Source organism: Mesoplodon bidens, assembly GCF_964165515.1.
Source record: "Mesoplodon bidens genome assembly, chromosome: 6".
NCBI lineage: Eukaryota > Metazoa > Chordata > Mammalia > Artiodactyla > Ziphiidae > Mesoplodon > Mesoplodon bidens.
The window spans coordinates 113,653,816-113,672,960 of record NC_138162.1 but is presented as its reverse complement, the minus strand read 5'-3'; the positions used below and the strand labels follow the sequence as shown (position 1 = coordinate 113,672,960).

Sequence of the window (19,145 nt, the reverse complement as noted above, 5' to 3'; positions counted from 1 at the left end):
TGTTGGTCTGGGAAGCTCAGCTGTTGTCATGGCTTCAGTTCTCAGCTGCTGTGCCTGAGAAACGTGGAAAAGTGACAAGAGCACCAGACTGAAGTGAATGGGGGCTCATTTATCTCCTAAGAGATAGCCTTTCACAGGGATCTGGGAATATGTTTCATCATTTCTGGACAGACTGTAATTGGGGAAAAAAAGCCACTTAAAGTTCAGTGGAGAACATGACAAGTACCTGACCTGAGCCAGAGGGCTAATAGGCCAGTAATTGGGTATGTGAATATTAATCCATGTGAAAGCACTTTTAGAAGTACCGAGCACTATGAGAATGCATATTATTCATTAGAATCTGTTGCCAAAAAATGGACAAAAGTCAGAATGATTTGGGGGGGACCACTGTCCCTGGGAGTAGAGATTATCAGAAGGGCTGTTTCTAAACTAAATTCGATAATTGCTTTGCCAATCTCCTTTTTAAGATTTTGAGGACTTCCCCAGCGGTCCAGTGGTTAAGGCTCTGCGCTTCCAATGCAGGGGGTGTGGGTTCGATCCCTGGTTGGGGAACTAAGATCCCACATGCTGTGCGGTGCGGCCCCCAAAAAGAAACTTTTTTATTTTTAAAATTTATTTTACTTTTGACTGTGTTGGGTCTTCGTTTCTGTGAGAGGGCTTTCTCTAGTTGTGGCAAGCGGGGGCCACTCTTCATCGCGGTGCGCAGGCCTCTCACTATTGCAGCCTCTCGTTGCGGAGCACAGGCTCCAGACGCGCAGGCTCAGTAGTCGTGGCTCAAGGGCCTAGCTGCTCCGCGGCATGTGGGATCTTCCCAGACCAGGGCTCGAACCCGTGTCCCCTGTATTAGCAGGCAGATTCTCAACCACTGTGCCACCAGGGAAGCCCCCCACCCACATAAACACTTTTTAATTAAAAAAAAAAGTTTGAAGTGCCCATAACCGTGGTTGGTGGGTTTTGGTTTTGTAAGTGCATCAGGCCTTGGGCCCGCATCTGAGCAGAGGTAGCAGAAGGGTGCCTTAATTTTCAACAGAATATTACAGTCTGCTCATCTGATTAGTATAGTATGGTGCACTTGTCTGCATTCGAATTCCTGTTCCATTACAAATCACCTGTGTGACCCTGGCAAGTTATTGATGCTTCTCTATGCCTCAGTTTCCCCATTCGTAAAAGGGGGGAAATAATAGTCCTGTTTTATAGGATTTTTATTAGGCTTGTATGGGTTAACATACATGAAGTGCTTAGAATAGTTCCCAGCATATAATCAGGGTAATATAAATGGTAGCTATTGTTACCTAGTTTCAAAGTCTTAAAATCGGTCTTTAATCAGAAGAACTAAGACAGCTACACTGGAGACCCTGTATAAAGGCTATGTGTGTGTGTGCCTGTTTAATATGTGAGATATCATTACCTCTACTTTCCAAGTGAAGAATTTAAGCTCATAAGTTAAGCATGAACACTGGGGGTGAAGTGGTTATCCACAAGAGAATAAATTGTTCTCTCTACCTCACACCGGCCATGTGTAGAAGGTAGTTTTCAGTGGTCGAATTTATAATTCAACCCTTGGATAGAACTAAGTGCATCTGGAAGAATGTCTAAGACAGAACATTCTTTAAATTATCTTTAAACGAAATTTCTCTTGGGCTTTTGATATGAGCAAATAAACTCCAGCTGTCTTAATGATTAAATGCCCAAAACAAAACTAAAACTTTCAGTAGAAAATAGAGATGAATAGACTTTCTCATCTGGCCATAGCATAGTCATTGTTGCTGTCCTAAACAGAATGCTGCTGTCCTAAACAGCTATAAAACAGGACAAAATATATGCAGCAGCTGTTTTCAGGAATTGGGTAACAGGCAAAGCAGACTGATAACTTGAGAGAAAGGAAGCACACAGGGTGAACCCTGGTTCAGCATGTCTGTCTGCCTGGAGAACTTTTCCCACCATGGTACAGGAAAGTGGAGCTCAAACCCTGGTGATTCAGCTGAGCTGAAGAGGCTGCAGAGACAGCTGGAATTGACAGGGCAGGTCCCTGGAGGGGGCTGCACTTGAAAACCAGGAGACGTGTACAGCAATTTTTATAGCGCTACCATTTATAACAGCAAAAGCTCCAGGAACAACCTAATGACCCATCAACAGGAGAGTGGATCATTTGTGGTATAATCACACGACGGAATGTTACAAGGCAGTGAACGTGAATGAACTAGTTAAAAACAAGCCAGTGGGGTAGTGCTGAGTGAAAAGGGCAATTCCCAGAAGACTTCATTTAACAAATACGTTTTGTAAAATCAAAAGCAACTAAAACATACAGTAAGTCACACATTTATATGTGATCAAATATACGTGGATAAAATGTGATTGAAGAAGAGGTTAACTTATAGTTACCAGACAAGAAAGGGAAGAGGGGAGAGGAGACAAATTAGGGGTATGGGATTAACAAACTACTAGACGTAAAAATAGATAAGCAACAAGGATTTACTGTATAGCACAAATTATACCCAATATCTTGTAATAACCTATAATGGAGTATGATCTGCAAAAAAACTGAATCACTATGCTATACACCTGAAATTAACACAATATTGTAAATCAACTGTACTTCAATTAAAAAAAGGTTAAATAACTTGTCCAAATTCCCAAATTTAGTATTGGAGTCAAGGACATAACTCCAGTACTCAGTATCCCCAGGGCCCTGTGGGAGGAATGTCTATTGTACTTCCCACATAACTAGTTTGCCTCTCCACCTAAACTGTTAAGAATCTCAGAAGTGAATCTGGTACTCTTATCATAGCAAGTATATTATTAACACATACATATTGTTATGCATACTTTTAGCTAATATTATTCACTATTTCTTGCCACTAGGATGTCTTAGATGTATTGTCCCATTTAATGCTCAAAAAAAAAAAATTGATTTTAACACCTGAGGAAACTGAAAGGTTACACACGAGGTCTGATGTTACCAAACTGGTAAGAAACAGCCCTATTCAAATTGATCTGATTCCCAGTGTAAGCTCCTCATCAGCTCTTAATTTCTTTCATAACTTCGTTTTTCCTTTTGTATGTCTGTATTTTATATAGTTTGTTCTTTGTATAAGCCATCTCACCTTTATTGCAAAAATGTAGAGAATCAAAGAATAACACATGAACCTATGAATTACAATTTTGCTTTCTCTTTACCTACTGCCCTAGGGCACTGTCCTAGTTGACTGCTATGTCTTCCTGAAGAAGGGAGACTGGACCAGTTCTGAAATTTGATACTACATACTGCTTAAAAGTTTTGGTTTTTTTCCTTTTAATATGACACTAATCGTGCTCCTGAGCCACTATTCTATAGACATGTTAACTCCCAGGATGAGGCTAAGAGAGGTCTGCGCTAAGTCCTGAAGAACAAAGGCTCAGGAGCCCAATATTCCATTAAGACCTCAGAGACAATGTCTATATTTACCTTTACAACAGGATAAGAAGTTAGGTGAGTTTCCAATCAGGGCGAGAAGGGTTTCTAGACAACTAGGAAAATAATGCTTAGCGGGGAGGCCTGTACTTAGACTTTTACCAACAGTCCTAACTCAAGTAAATGTTATTAATAATCCTACATTTACCTACACTAATTTATAGAAGTGGCAAATTGGTGACCCTTGACAGAATCTTACCTACAGACATGTTTTCTTTGAGCCTGACATTTGAATTCATTGCCAATATTTACAATTCAGAGTTCACATTTTTTAAATATCTAGAATTCTGGTTCCACTTGAAAATTTGGGAGATTTGGGAATCCTAGACCCACATTTCCATCCAGCAACAGGACTGGGCTAAACAATGGCTGTCCCCTTTATCCTGGGCATTTTATGTTTACAAATGTTTATAAAACAGCTACCCTTTCTGGCACGAGGTGTACAAAAATGGCTTATTTCTAGAGAGAGATGTTTTATAAGGACTGGATCTCGTGCATCGGCAAAACAGGCCCTTTAGCTTTCTTCTTGCTATTCCCCAAGAAATAAAATCATTACTGCTTTGTAAACATTTTTAGTGGCATACGTAGTAATAGAAAGTCAGCTTTAAGATAATGCTATGTTTGGCTAAGACAAACTTATGGTTTAGTACTTACAGTAAATGATGCTGTTAAAAAGCAAAACACAAAAAGGCATACTGTCCCATATTGAGCAAGTTTGCAAGTTACATAAGGGACCTCGGGATCTTCTAACACAGCTTTTATAGATTAAAAGACCAAAAGTAGTGGCTACCATCTGCAAAGAAATTTGAGACCCTACTTCAGTTCTTCCATCAAAATAAATTCCAGAAGGATCAAAGATTTAATTAAATAATAAAAAGTAAGAAAGCAAAGACAATTTTTATAATCTTTGAGTGGCAAAGGCCTCCCAAGGCCACTAGAGAATAAATTTGCCTACATAAAAACAAATCTTTGCATGAAAACAAGCATCATAAGCAAAGTCAAAAGACAACATAGAAAAAACCATTTACAATGCAGGTCACAAAGGGTCATTTTCCTTATTTCCCACAAATTACTAATAAGACCAATGAGACAGAAGACCACGGGACACACTAATGGCTCTTTAACATAAAAATATGCTGAATTCATAATAGGAGGAACCATTTTTTATATATCAGAACAGCAAAGATTACAAAGTTTGAAAATGATAATGTTGCTGAGATGAGGAAGTAGACATTCATTGCTGGGCAGTATACATTAGTAAAACTTCTGAGAGCCAGCAGGTTCTGGCATATACCAAGTACAGGTTTTAGCTATTATAATTAGCACATTTTTAAATGCACAAACTTATAGAATTTTTTGAAATCACACAAGGATATTCATGGTAATGTTGTTCTTAAAGCAAAAAAACCACAACCCTAAGTATCTTTAAGGAACTGGTCACATTGTGATCTATTCAATGGGCTACTATGCAGATGGCTATTTAAGTGAAATGTGGCAGCTCTGTTGTGCCAAGAATCTAAAATGATGAGAATTAAGGGGCAGAACAACATATATAATAAGCTTCCTTTTGTGCAACATTGATATATATGCACATATGACTGTGTGCTTCAGTCTCTCTTGAAGGGTAAATTATTACATTACTGGAGTTGCCTCCTGGGAGAACCTGGTAGCTAGAAATCAAGGTTGTAAACTACCCACTATATAGCCCTTTTACATTTTATACCATCAAGATATGACTTATTTTTAAAAAGAAAAGGGGGGGCAGGTGGTTTTCATAAACACATCCCCAAGTACTGGCTGGCCTGGGATAGAACCTGATTCTTACCCCTATTTCAGAGCTTTCCAACATAACCACTCCTTGAGGTCATTTAGTCCTAAAAACAAGGGTATTTTAAATTTTGATCCACACTTAGAGACAATATCAAATATGAGGACTCATCTCAAATGCTGAGATTATGGAACAACTCTTGATTTTAAAAAATGAGTCACTCTTAGACATTTAAACTATATTTCATTTAAAGAACAGAATGAAAGCAAACACAAAAACTCCCAAAAAGAAAGGTGACAAGGAACCAGATAGGTCTGCTTCATGGGTCTAATTTATAGATATAGAAATCCTTAAGAGACTCTATTTCAATTTTAAAAACTCCTATTTAGTATCTTTTCTATGCGTTAAGTACTGTTGTAAATACTTAACATTCTCATTTAATCATTAAAACACTGCGAAGTAGGTACTGACACCCTACACAGATAGAAAGAAATAAGCCCAGAGGTAAAGTCCATACAGCTAGCATTTGGTAGAGCTAGGGAACTGGGATCCAGACCTAGGCGTGTCTCTAAAACACTTTACTCCCAATTTTTTAGCATTAAGTCACCTAACACCAGGAAATATTTTCTAAATACATAAAACTAGTTTTCATTTTATGATCAGCAAAAGCCCCAAAACAACAATTGTGATATTAATGGAGGGCAATCTCTAAGAGGTCTGAAGATTCTACTTCAGTCCATCTCCTCTGGGAATTATGCTAATACCTTACCTTCCATTTAACAAGTTTGGTTAGTATTTCCTGTGTCAGAAATAATTCCAAATATGGCATAAGATAGAAAACCAAGGCTCCCATGGTTGGGTAATAAGAATTTTGGCTTCTATTTTTAATACTTGATAGGTGACCAAGATCATCAGGTTTAACTATGAAACTATCAACAAATAAGTTTCTTCTATAATCTCTTAGACAACAGATGGCCAACTTTCACTAATAACTTGATAACTATTTACAATAGTTATCTGAATTCCAATGCAAGCAACTGCTTCCTCAAATGAGCACTTCCTAGTAACTGCTTTCACCTGTAAATAAATATCCCAGTAAAATCTCGCCTAACTACAGTCATGGAAAATCACATCCACCATCTCAAAAGCTTTCTTGGGTTAGTTACCGAGAACTCTAGGCTTAAGACCACGATGATTTTTAAGATTTAACTCAAGATTCACTCTGGTATTCTACCCCAAACTAAATCATTATCAACAGAAAATGTAACCGTGTTCCTATTGTTTTTAAAAGTTTATGTGTTTTTAGGTATGGATTCACTGTATGAGCTCTGCCTCGTACTAAAAAGAAAGTTTCTCTCAAAATAAAATGTCAGCTAAAAAAAATGGGACAAGTTAGCTAACAAATGAACATAAATGTCAACAACAAACCTTGCTCATTTTATAAAACTGCATAAATTTTTAAAGTTCATTAAATTCCACTGCTGGTTTTTAAAGAACACTTTGTAAATATGAATAATATGGGCATGTTTGACTTTTAAACAAACATTATACTAAATCAACCATGTCTGAGAACTATTAGGCAGAAAAACAAAAAAAAAGTTGACATGGTTCCAGACCATGGCTTTGAAAGCAAAAGCTAATTGAGCATATACGACAAAGACAATAGAAATAATATACATAATTTTATTACAAAAACTTTTTTAAAAAAACAGAATGCAACATCCTTATTCTAGAAAACCCAAAATTCACTATTGATACTAATCTCTATGAGTCTGCTGTGCTACCATACACAAGTCAAGAAGTTAAAGAAACCATTAAATATTCAGAAACATTCGTCAGAAGCTTTAAAATCTAACTGTATGTAGTAGCCCCTCAAAAAGCTACAACCTGCATTTTCAAAAAAGTATTTTCTCTACAAAGAATGTCATAAGCTATACAAAACTCTGTACAGTTTTTATACTGAAGCTAATATTGAGCTGCACTTGAATTCACATTCTTAGCAAACCCTTTGCCTGAGCACACACGCACACTCCACACGCATCGTTACAGAACAGCCGTTTATTCCTCATCTTCCTCCTCTTCCTCATCTTCGTCTTCTTCCTCCTCTTCCTCTTCCTCCTCATCTTCTGGTTCATTCTTCTTCTTGGAACCTGTTGGCCTGCCAGGGCCCTTCTTTCCCGCCTCACTCTTGCCCTTGGCACGGTATGCGGCAATATCCTGGAAATATTGTCAAAAAAAATAAAATCGTCATCCGGTGTCATTACTCAACCATGAAAACCACTAAGCTGTAAACAATCTAAGATTATTGGCCAATAACCCTGAGGACTGTCTAAAACGTGGGTTTGAGATCATGTCCCCTCCAGGCCTTAGACAGCGAATGAGGTAAACTAATGGGGGTGTACCAGACTGATGTGTGCCAGTACTTTCACTACCGGTATCTGTGAGCGGCACATAGCCTGTCCCCCGACCTCACGTTTTAGGTAAAACACTTAGCCCTCCATTCTTCTCAACTAAGAGACGCATTTCACCACACACACATCTGAACGCAGCAACCTCCCAGGGCTACAAACACCGGCTGCCGTCCACAGAAAGGAGGTTCCAATTAGCTTACACTCCTTAAGTGCACAACCCTCCTTAGACCTTTCCGAAGCAAAGCTGACAACCATGAACGCAGAACGACGGAAGGTTCCCCACTTGCTCGTCAGGGACAACCGACTACAGCCTACACCTATGAACACACAGCTTACACCGCCTTCTAACACGCTCACTTAGAAACCGGCTTTCAGCCAGATTTCAAGCTTGCCTCAACGAAATTCACACGGCACACCTTTTCGTATTTCTCCTTGAGCTTAGCCGCTTTCTGTTCATAGGGCTGTTTGTCTTTGGCTGACTGCTCAGACCACATTTCACCCAATTTTTTGGCAGTATCGCCAATGGATAAGCCGGGGTGTTCGCTCTTGATCTTTGGGCGATGTTCGGAGCAAAACAGGAAGAAGGCAGATCTGAAAGGAAGGAACAGGGCTGTAATGACCTGAATGAAACATCATGGGGGCCATTCAGCCGACTGCACACAAAAAAAGCAAACAAACAAAACTTACGGAGGCCTTTTAGGCGCATTGGGATCTTTTTTCTTTCCCTTCTTGTCACCTTTGGGAGGAACATAATTCTTCATCTCCCTGTCATAGCGAGCTTTGTCACTTTTTGCCATATCTTCAAACTTGGATTTTTCCTTGGCAGACATGGTCTGTGGGCATGAAAGCAGCAGTGAAAATGCGATACTGTAAACCGACATCCGTCCCCGAAAAGGCAGGGTTCTCTTCAGGGCCGCAGTTGCCTCCGTCGTCTTAAAACACACCAGCACCCCGAAGTCCTGTGCCTCAGACTCTGAATAAACACCGGGGCCGGTCGGCGGCGGAGGCAAGTTCAAAGTCACGGCCACCTGCCCGCGTGAGGACCCTCGCGCTCACCTTCCATCTCTCGGAACACTTCTTGGAGAACTCGGCGAAGTTGACCGAGGAGTCGGGGTGTTTCTTCTTGTGCTCCTCCCGGCAGGTCTGCACGAAGAAGGCGTACGAGGACATCTTGCCCCGCGGCTTGTTGGGGTCGCCCTTCCCCATGATGCGGCTGCGGCGGCGGCGGCGGCGCGTCCACCTGGCGGGAGAGCGCGGCGGGCGCTGGCGGGCGGGGCGCCTTCCCGCCCAAACGCCGCCGCCCCCCACCCCCCGGGCCCGCCGCCCCCGCCCGGCCCTTCCTGACAGGAAAGCCCCCGGCTTCCACGCCGCGAGGCCTGCTCCGAGCTGCCGCCTCGCGCCCCGCGTTCAAAACACTCCCGAGACGGGCCCGGACGAGCTTCCCGCCTCCGCAGTCCGGCCCGCCCGGCCCGCACCCGGATCCCGCCCGCGGGGCGAGCCCCGAGAGCCGCAGGCGCCCGGGCCGGCCGTGAGGGAAGGGGGCCGGCCGGCCACGCACCCCAGGCCCGGAGCCGGCTCTTGCCTGGCGGTAGCTTTTCCTCAGAGTACCGCGCAGCGGCCGGGTCCGACCGCGACGCTGCTACCCGCGGCTTCGATGTGAACTGGTATGTCTCTAACGCAATCCTCCGCCTCTTGTTTTGCAGACTTCTCCGCGCCACGGCAACTTGACGAGCCGGGCCACAGGCCACACCCCCTGCCGCTCCGATTGGCCCTGGGGATTATTCAAACTCGGAGAGACCCCGCCCCCTCGCCACGGCGGCTTCCGAATGGCCGGTGTGTCTCCAGGCTCGTCCCCCCGGCCGCAGCCTAGCAGGTTAGGTGGGTCGCCCGGGTAGTTAACTCCTAGACCCGTTAGAACCGGTCAGGAGAGGAATGCGCTGCTCGATCCTGATTGGCGGCCGGAAGAGGGTTTGAAAAATGGCGGGCCTGGCGCTGACTGGCTGGGGCGGGCGGCGGGGGGCGTGGTTGGCCCGTGGAGAAGCCCCGCCAGATTTAAAAATACCGTGTCGCGAGTCCGCGGGCTGCTCTCCGGGGTCGACGGCGCTCGGTTTGCGGGCGCTGAGGGGGCAGAAGCGGCTCACACCGCCGACCCCGACGGCGGCCCAGGTCCTGCTTGTCCCCCGCCCCAGCGCGGCCCACAGCCCCGGCTCCCGGAGAGGTGGTCGCCGCCCCGTCCGGAGAATAACAAATACGGAGGCTGAGGAGCCTGCGCTGCGGCCCACGGCCGGCGCCGCCGGGTGTCGCTGAGGCTGGGGTAGGACCCGAGGAAGACAGGTGGCGGGGACCGGGGAGGGGCAGAGGGAGCCACTCCCGCCCCCATGGGGGTACCGCACGCCCGCGAAACAGGGCGCCTTCCGCCCACGGAGTCCCCGAAGGGCCACTCCTCCCTCCCCCTTTGTCCCGGCGTCAAATCCCGGGGTAAACAGGGCCGCCCGCGGGCGGCTGGGCGGGGCGGGGCGGGGCGGGGCGGGGCGGGCGGCGTCTTCCCAGTCCCGCCCCTGCATCCGGGCTCCGATCCCGGGCCGCGGCCCCAGGGCCGGGCCCACACCCCTTCCTCCACCCCTCCCTCCACCCCTCACCCCTCAGCCCCTCCACCTGAGCGCTGCGACGCCCCTCCCTCCCCCCCGAGGCTAGCCCGCTGTCACCGCAGTGGTCACTGTCTGGTCCCCGCAACGCGATCGGTTTTAAAACCTTTTCCCTATCAAAGATTCCCTTCGAGACTCCCGTGAAAGCTCCGCATCCCCCGTTGCATTTATGCGCCAAACTGCGCGCCGCGGCGTTTCCAGGCTCCTCCGAGCCCAGGTTAAGAATCTTCGCTTTAGTGTCTGGTGAGAGCGCAGCCGAGCGACCTTAGCTTACTGCTTCCAGGCGTCACCAGCCGCCTTTCCCGGGGTAGGAGGACGTTGACTGACATCTTATGCTATTTCTGTGTTGTGTTTAGTTTTGAGGGTTATTTTTTCCTCTTGGCCCATATGTTAACAGTGACAGTTGGTTTCAACAGATTTTAAATATTCTTTCTTTTCTCAGTAAGTTCGCTGGCATTTGTTAGACTGTGTGCTCCTATTTGGTTTGGATACGGTGATCTTACTCGCTAGAACCTCAGTTCCAGCAGCTATTTTTCTAGATTTACTAATTAAAAACTAGGTTTTTGCAAACGGAAATGGATGTTAGTTGCACAATATTGTGCATGTCCTCAATACCACTGAATTTTAAAATAAACTTGAAAAGTAAGGCATCAGTGATCTGTTCATTGCTATTTGAATAATGTATGATTTGTTTTTTCCATTTGGATTTTTGTGTGCTTTTATAGCACGATTGTAACTGTGATCTTATTTGAGAATAGGGTCATTGCAGATGTAATTAGTTAAGATGAGGTCATACTGGAGCTGGGTAGGCCCCTAATCTAATATGATCGGTGTCCTTATTAAAAGGGTTTGTTTGGCCATAGAGACAAGCATGGAGGTAAGATGATGTGAAAAGACACAGGGAGAAGATGGCCATCTACAAGCTAAGGAGAAGGGCCTGGAATAGATTTTTCCCGTACAACCATCAGGAGGAGCCAACCCCACTGACACCAATTTCCATTCTTTATTCCATCACAGCAGAGAACAGGAAAACATTTCTATATTTAATCTGCATTTACCCTCCATGCCAAGACTTCACTCTGCTGTACTTCCTGACCTAAAAGTAACATTGAGATGCACAGTGAAGTCATAAATGAAATAAGGCTTAAGTGAGATCTAGACAGTGGTTGGTTATAGAACAACTTTTTTTTTTTTAATGGAAACTATATACAGAATCTGGTAGCACACACACAAAAATCTAATCCCAAAGGTTCTTCAGAAAAAATGGATTAAATATACAAGAGGCCTAGTTCACTATTATGAATTACTTGGTATATTCATTATGTCATGACTAATATGACTTTATCAGAAAACTGAAATGTCCTGTGAAGAGGTAGTACTAAAGGTGTTTCTCATTGTGCCACTAATCTTGTTATGGTTCTAAATGGGAAAATAAGATTGTATTTCTAAAGAAAAAAAAAAGGTTGTACTCAACTTTAAAGCCATTTCTTTTCAGAAACATATCAATTTCATATATTCTAAAACTAATTTTCCAGATTTATTTTTATTAGAATACTACATCTTCCTAAAAGATGATAAAGGGGAAAGTGTTTATGTTTCTCATAAAAAATGTATAAATTTAAATCCAACAAGGGCTGTGATTTTGAACAGTACAATGAACATTTCTAGACTTTTGATTGACAAACTGTAAAATGACATTTGGGGGATAATCTCTAAGTTTTATGATTCTATAATTCTGCGAATATGTGATCATAATGTGAGGAAATACTGTAATTTTAGCAGTTGTTAGGTGGTCAAGAGATTATAAATAAAATTTAAAAGATAAATAATTTGTTTCCAGGAAATCCTTTGGTTATAAGTACCAATAAGTGTGAGCCCAGTTACTTCAAAACAGTATTTAATGAAGTAAGAGTTTTATAGCTACTCAAATGTAATAGACTATATAGAACAAACTTTAGATTTCACACTACTGCTCAGTCATCTTCGTCTTCTAGTAAAATGATCTTACCAGGGTTTTTCCCCCTAGGGGATACCAATATATCACTTTATTTGCCAAACTTTGCCTGAGTTCAGCATCTCACAAACTGTAACAGCATAGATATTTAGCAATAAATTATGAGCTAAGATCGAAACTGTTTCCAAAGTAGGTCCCCTATCCTATAATATAAATAGCTGTTCTGTAGATAAACTGGAATTTATCTACAGCAATGTCAACCTGGCAGGATTGTATAGAAATAATCTGGGTTGTGCTACCTATTGAAATTCATATCATTTATTCAGTTATCCTAAAAATTTATACTTTTCATAATCATCAAATCATACTGGAAAACCATGAGGGGAAGAAAATATATACATTTTTTGTAACCTCCCCTCATACACACAAACCAGTAAATAAGTTCTCAATAATTATTATCATTGATTGATTAACTCATGTAGTTAGTCCAAATTAAGTATACTTTCCGTAAGGTAAGTTGCATATAAAATTATTATTGTTCTCTCAAGTTGCAAAGTTAGTGTAAAAAATGGAAAGCTGTTACTTGCTCTGCACACATATTAGTTTCTGAAAGATGAATCTTAAATTGGAGTTTAATATTTTCAAGTTGTTTGAAAGGCAGAGGAGAAGGAAAAGCATACTCAAGTGTTATCACATGGGCACAGCCATTTGTGAGTAGACCACTGGTTCTGAGGCCTAACTGTTAAGAGTCACATTAGTGATGCAGCTCAACAGTAAATTTTTAAAGAAATGAAAATGCAGGTAAAGAAAAAACAAAAGCCTCTCATTCTGCTGCTGGCATTTTCAACAAAAAATGATAAGAAAACGAAGGTATTTTGTTTTTCTTCAAAATAAAAAAACAACTAATATTTTTGTGAGTCAGTGTGAACTAAATGTCCACCGAAAGAGCAGAAATGAATCTTTGATAGTCTTTCAGGTCTAAGGAGACAGAGACCACCAAGACCTAAAGCAAAAGCGCATGTGACAATGTCTAAGGATCAGGAATGAGCCAGATGTGAACTGGGTCTTACAACACAGCCTGGATACATACAGCTCAGTCCCTCATTGGATTGAGATAATCAGTCCCTTATCCTTCTACCTATTAGAGGGGTTGGTTCTCCCCTACAGAGGAAAGGTCAAATCCTCTCTAGTAGAAGAGGTCATCTGGAGCAAATCATAATAAAAAATGTGAAAACTAAAGACAGAAAACATCTTAGGAACAAGACGAAAAAGACAGTAAATTTTAAAAAGCAACAATAAGCCTGAATGCTGACTCTTCAACAGAACTATGAAATCCAGAAGACCATAGAAGGACATCCTTAAATTACTAAAGAAAAAAACCAAACTGCTAACCTAAAGTTCTATATCCAGGGAAAAAGCTTTCAAGAATTAAGGCAAAATAAAGATGTTTTCAGACAAGAAAAAGCTGAGAATTCATTCCCTCAGTCCTGCTTAAGGAAAATGATCCTAAATCCTCAGGAGGAGAAAAAGAACACAGGCAAGGGTAATTATGTAAATTATTTGTTTAAAACAGAATAATAATGCCTTGTGCATTTTTATAACATGTAGAAGTAGATTCTAAGAAGAGATAGGAGAAATAAATGGAGTTAAATTGTAAACATCTTTTGTTGTTCAGAAAATGATAAAAGTATTCTCAAGATTTAAACATATTTACCCAGTAATTCCACTCCTAGGATCTACCCAAGAGGAAGGAAAACCTATGTCCACAAAAATAACTTGTATATGAATGTTTATAGCAGCCTTACTTGTAATAGCCCAAAGCTAGAAACAATCCCAATGTCCACTAACTGATGAATAAATAAACAAAAATGTGGTGTGTCCATTCACTGGAATACTATTCATCAGTAAAAAAGAAGTGGGAAAAGGGACAAACACTGATAAAAGCTATAACATAGATGAACCCTTAAAAACATTATGCTAAGTCAAGCAAGACACAAAAGACAACATATTTTATGATTCCATCTATATGAAATTTCTACAAAAGGCAAATATATGTATAGACACAGAAAGCCAAAGAGTGATGCCCTAGGGCCGGAGGTGGGAGCCCGGCTGACAGCACAGAGGCACAACAGAACTTTTTTCAGATGATGGAAATGTTCTGGAACTGGCTTGTGGTGATGGTTGCACAACTGTATAGATTAACTGAAAATCACTGAACTGTACACTTATAATGGGAAAGTTTGTGATATGTAAAGTATGCCTCAGTAAAGCTTTTTTTTTTTTAAGGCCAATGACTTATTTTTCCGCTTGCAGAGTACTGAATCCAAAATAGTCAACAATTTAAACTTTAACAGTAAGAGCTGCAGAATACAGTATGAAAATAGAGGCATCATTTGAGAGGGAGTGAATACTACTCTTCTATTTTAGGAAACAGTAGTTAAGAGAGTCAGCAGCTATTGAATTGTATAACAGCATTGTTAATTGGGCCCATATTTAGCTGAATATCTATTGCTTTCATACAGGAGGAAGATAATTCTGTTGTAATTTTTTTTGAAAATTTTTTGTCTACTGTTTTGTAGGTGTTTCCAGTTAAAGTAAATTTGTGATATATTAATACTGTGCTGATCTTATATCTAGCCAATGACAGTTTTAAGTTTGGTAGTGACTAAAAATTGTAAATTCTGGTGTAAATACTCATAAGGGTGAAATATTTACAACTTTGCCCCCTAAGTAATTTTGATTCTATGCTTAGTAGTTTGATGGTATTTAAAAATATGTTTGCAAACAATATGAGATTTTTCAGATGTACTTTAAAAAATGTCCATCTAAATTCAAAGTCTAGAATTCTAATTAGACTAAAAGAATGCACTTATGCAGAGTTGAAGATTGGACTAATTAGCAAAGAAGAAAGGGTATTTACTCTGTGCCTAGTAGGACAAGCTGAAAGTTAAAAGGACAATAAGAATTGAACTGATCTTACTTTGTGGAAAACTGTCATTCTAGGAATTTCTGTAACCAGTTCTCTGGACAATGATCCCACCTTTGTACAGACACAGCAGTACTCTGTCTATTCAGTAACCTCTAAGCCTGTCTCATTCCCACATTTTTTTGTGTTTTTTTTGAGAGAGGGGTGGCAGGGTGAGGGTTGGTCTGAAGGATCTTGGGAGTGGAGTGAGTGTAACATAGAATCTGAGTCTGCTCTCCCTGCTGAGTAGGAAATCAAAAGAAAGTCTATTCTCAAGAATCAAAAACAAAAGCCAGTGAGGTAACTCCACACAAATGTGAAATACTCTTAATGTGGATAAGATTTAACCAAAAGAATCTGTATTTCTCAATCTTTTCTCCTGCACAAGATCCCTGGCATCCTACTTTCATGAGTCTGGATTCATTTTCAGGTTCTAACGCCAATCTTCCAGTGCCAGTGCTGCTTCCCAACCTGCACACCCCTCTCACCACTGCAGCTTCCTAAAATACAGGTAGCTTCATAAAAACCTTTAACCTGCGTGCCTCCAAAATGTCTGTATTATGTCTAAAGCAAGTGAGAGAAAGAGACACTGTAAAAACACACGTGCTGATTTATGACACAGAGATGAGCCAAGGAGAAGGCAGAAGACGCAGGGAGGTCATTGTGACAAGCAGTAATGGCAAGGGCGGATCATGGGCCAGGTTGCACAAAGCGGTAGCTGTATACAGAGGGACATTAGGTTTTATAAAATTTATGGCTAATGCCATATGTATTTAAGAATAGAATGTGATCCACGGTACCATTTATTTAACAAACATAGTGTCTGCTGTGTGCCAGCCACTGTTCTAAGTGCTCTAAAAATATCTAATCCTCCTAAAGCCAATGAGATAGAAATACTAGTGTTATCTTCACTTTTACAGAGGAAGTCACTGAGGCAAAGAGAATTAGTTACTTGCCTGAGGTCACAGTATCAGCCAGTATCCAGTCAGGAAAAGAAAAGCCACTTTGGGTATTTCAGAAGGAACGTTATTACCTCTATTTTTGACAGAATCTCTACCGAAGGACTGGAGGAGCAAAAGGGAGAGAGAGGGTCGATATCCAGAGGGTACTGCGATAAAAGCCAGCATCCCTGCCCTCGGGACACAAAACAGAAAGCAGTGTCATCCAAAACCCACAAATGTGTGCTTCTGAGGTTTTTGGAACTTAACTGCTGGCGTTACTAGAACGATCTCTGCTAGCTGCTTTGCAGGAAGCCAGCAGCCTTCGGGGACCCCCCGTTCCTGGAGCCATCATAGAGGAGCACAGTGCTGCCGAGGCTGCTGGAGCCCGAAGAAAGGAGGAGTGCCTTCCACCCTCCTCCTGCCCACTGATCTCCTGTCAGCAGAACCAAACTGGAGACCTCCTGGCAAGTGAGTCTGGGACATGTCCTTTAGGGTTCCAGAACCCGTTAGGGTTCCAGAATCCAGAGGAGAGAGTAGAGAGAGAAAGGAACTGAGAGACAACAGATAACCTGCACAGTCAAACAACTGGCAAGTGGCCAAGCTTGAATCTCAAGCAGTCTGGTTCCCGAGTCCATGCTCTCAGCTACTACGCTGTGCTATGGCACTAGGGTGTACTGTAACAAGAGTATTTCATACATTTTAAATTAACATCTGCTCATAAATGTCAATCAGCAGCAAAGAAATTGTAGGACTTGTATACATTAAATATTCCACAAATATTTATCAAGTTCCTACTTTGTGCCAGGCGCTGTTCTACTAGAAATACATTGAAAGGGAGGGGAAAAAAAGAACAGAAAAGAGGGAAGAGAGCTCCTTTCTCCCTATTTCAGATTGAACAAAATTCTCTGGGAAAGATTCCAGCTGGCTTGGCTGGAATCATGGGCCCACCCACTGGACCAAGCACTTTAGCTGCTGCGTGGGTATTGGGGAAATAACCTAGTGGAAATGCCCTTTATAATCCTGAGACAAGGATTTGAGTGCAGGTAGTTTATCTGGAGGATTCAGGAAACACCAGTAGGAGGTGGGGAAGTGAGACAAAGAAGGGAAGGCAGTAAATGAAGGGCGCCTTATTAAGCCAGCTACCATTGGTAATGCCTGGAGCATAATCTCACGGGAAAACTGGGAAATGGTATGAAACACATGCCTCAAATTTACCTACCTGAGGGGCAAGAGAGCTGGGGTATCTGTACAACAGACCCTGTCAGTCATTAGGTGAGAGCTGCTGAGATGAGAGCCTGATAATTCCCTGCACTTCCGAATTGCCCTGACCCCAGGGACAAGGCTGCCTTCCATTTTTGGGAGAAAGCCCTGGGGCAAAGATACGGTAACAGGAAAGCAGCCTGAGGAATTGAAGTGGTGAAGGCCAGAGAGTTAGCAAAGAGGATCTGAAGGGTCTACTGCACTTAATTTCTTCATCAGATAAAAATTTCCTCTACACAGAGTTGTTATCATTTCAAAGGAAATAATGCCTGGAAAGAGTTTTATGAAGTAGAAAGTAATACAAACAATTATTGTTTGGAAGTTTCTTGAAGGTAAGGAATGTGTATCATGTTTTATACCTCTCCTAGGACCTTGCACAGTGCTGTATATATGTCATAGGCTCAAATATTCACCGAGTGAATTTGTCAATTTAATTAATAACTGAACATATTCCTTTTAGGTTTACAAAAGGTGGACTTATTTTTAAGTTTTAAACTGTCATTAAGATCAATAACTCACTTTTGCTAACTTCTGAAAGAATTTTTCATGTTTCAAGCGTTTTTTTTGTTTGTTTTTGCGGTACGCGTGCCTCTCACTGTTGTGGCCTCTCCCGTTGCAGGGCACAGCCTCCAGACGCACAGGCTCAGCGGCCATGGCTCACGGGCCCAGCCGCTCTGCAGCATGTGGGATCTTCCCAGACCGGGGCACGAACCTGTGTCCCCTGCATCGGCAGGCGGACTCTCAACCACTGTGCCACCAGGGAAGCCCCTCAAGAGTTTTAAGTAACGTGGTCTTGTCCTAGTCTTTCTATTATTCTTCTTAAATCTAGACAGTGGTAGGTAACTCTATTAATCACCTACCCAGTAACCATTCTCCTGTTCCTTCTTATATTAAAAAATACCTTGATTATAATAAATAGGGTATTCATAGATTGTTGCTGGTTCAAGTCAATCATGAGAATGCTACTCTGAACAGCATGGGGGAAAGTCAGGAAAATCACAGGTACCGACCCTGACACTGATGAACTCCTGAGGCATCACCAGTCTTCTATTACTTCAGAAAAATAAATGCCCAACAATACTGTTAAGCAGGTATTCTGTTTTATGCAGCCAGTGATTCATAACTTTTTAAATAACTTTTTCCCCCTCTTTTTGCATAGCAATCCCAGGACAAGTCATTTTATTTCTGGAGTAAATTATTTAAGATATTAACTTATCAGGACACACAGATGAGCAGTAAGCAGTTAGACACACTAGTCGTTATCCTTCTGCGTTCCCCTCTGACTAAGGCAAGCTCACAGGATTCCCCACAGCTCTCTTCCTGTGCTCTCCCTGCAGTATTCACTTTGATATTTTAAAACTTACGTCTCAAGAAGCTCAGCAGGGCTCTGTCACAGAAAGTGGTAGTGAGGTGATGACCTTTCAGATACCAGTTAATGTAGCATAATTAGTCACCATTGTCTCCTCCACCCAGCTTCTTGGCTTGGCTCCGCCACATTCAAAACATACGTTCTCTGTTCTCCCTCCAGAATATATTTTGAATCTCTACATATCTCCATCTCTGCAATAATCACACAAGTTCAAACTGCAATAATTTCTTACCCAGAATACAGCAATAGACTCTGGTCTCCCTAATTCCAGGAACTCTTGGCCTTAACAATCCTTCCTCCATGGAATAGCGAGAATGATCTTCTCAAAACATAACTCAGATCAATTGCTTCCCAGCATAAAACTTTTCAGTGGCCTACCGT

General features: G+C 42.0%; 2 protein-coding genes across 5 annotated transcripts; one reads left to right on the top strand and one right to left on the bottom strand.

The window, feature by feature from the left end:
• Nucleotides 1-6,888: 6,888 nt before the first annotated feature.
• HMGB2 (high mobility group box 2) lies at nucleotides 6,889-9,335 on the bottom strand. 2 transcript variants are annotated; one of them, XM_081237521.1, is made up of 5 exons: nucleotides 9,213-9,335; nucleotides 8,687-8,870; nucleotides 8,318-8,463; nucleotides 8,047-8,221; nucleotides 6,889-7,436 (listed from the first exon to the last, which is right to left on the bottom strand). In XM_081237521.1, exons 2-5 carry the CDS (start codon nucleotides 8,834-8,836, stop codon nucleotides 7,278-7,280), a joined length of 630 nt encoding a protein of 209 aa, XP_081093647.1. In that variant the 5' UTR covers nucleotides 8,837-8,870; nucleotides 9,213-9,335; the 3' UTR covers nucleotides 6,889-7,277. The 2 variants fall into 2 exon arrangements, with proteins under 2 accessions (XP_081093647.1, XP_081093648.1); XM_081237522.1 differs by having other exon boundaries at nucleotides 9,189-9,304.
• A 97-nt stretch (nucleotides 9,336-9,432) lies between these two features.
• Nucleotides 9,433-18,097, top strand: LOC308619037 (uncharacterized protein). 3 transcript variants are annotated; one of them, XR_014016113.1, is made up of 3 exons: nucleotides 9,433-9,944; nucleotides 16,433-16,603; nucleotides 18,015-18,097. XR_014016113.1 is itself a non-coding variant. In XM_081237523.1 (2 exons), the coding sequence occupies exon 1, from the start codon at nucleotides 9,608-9,610 to the stop codon at nucleotides 9,935-9,937; it is 330 nt and encodes a 109-aa protein (XP_081093649.1). In that variant the 5' UTR covers nucleotides 9,433-9,607; the 3' UTR covers nucleotides 9,938-9,944; nucleotides 15,625-16,046. The 3 variants fall into 3 exon arrangements, 1 of the variants encoding a protein (XP_081093649.1); XR_014016114.1 differs by lacking the exons at nucleotides 16,433-16,603; nucleotides 18,015-18,097 and adding exons at nucleotides 15,625-15,705; nucleotides 16,243-16,419; XM_081237523.1 differs by lacking the exons at nucleotides 16,433-16,603; nucleotides 18,015-18,097 and adding an exon at nucleotides 15,625-16,046.
• The last annotated feature ends 1,048 nt before the right edge of the window (nucleotides 18,098-19,145 follow it).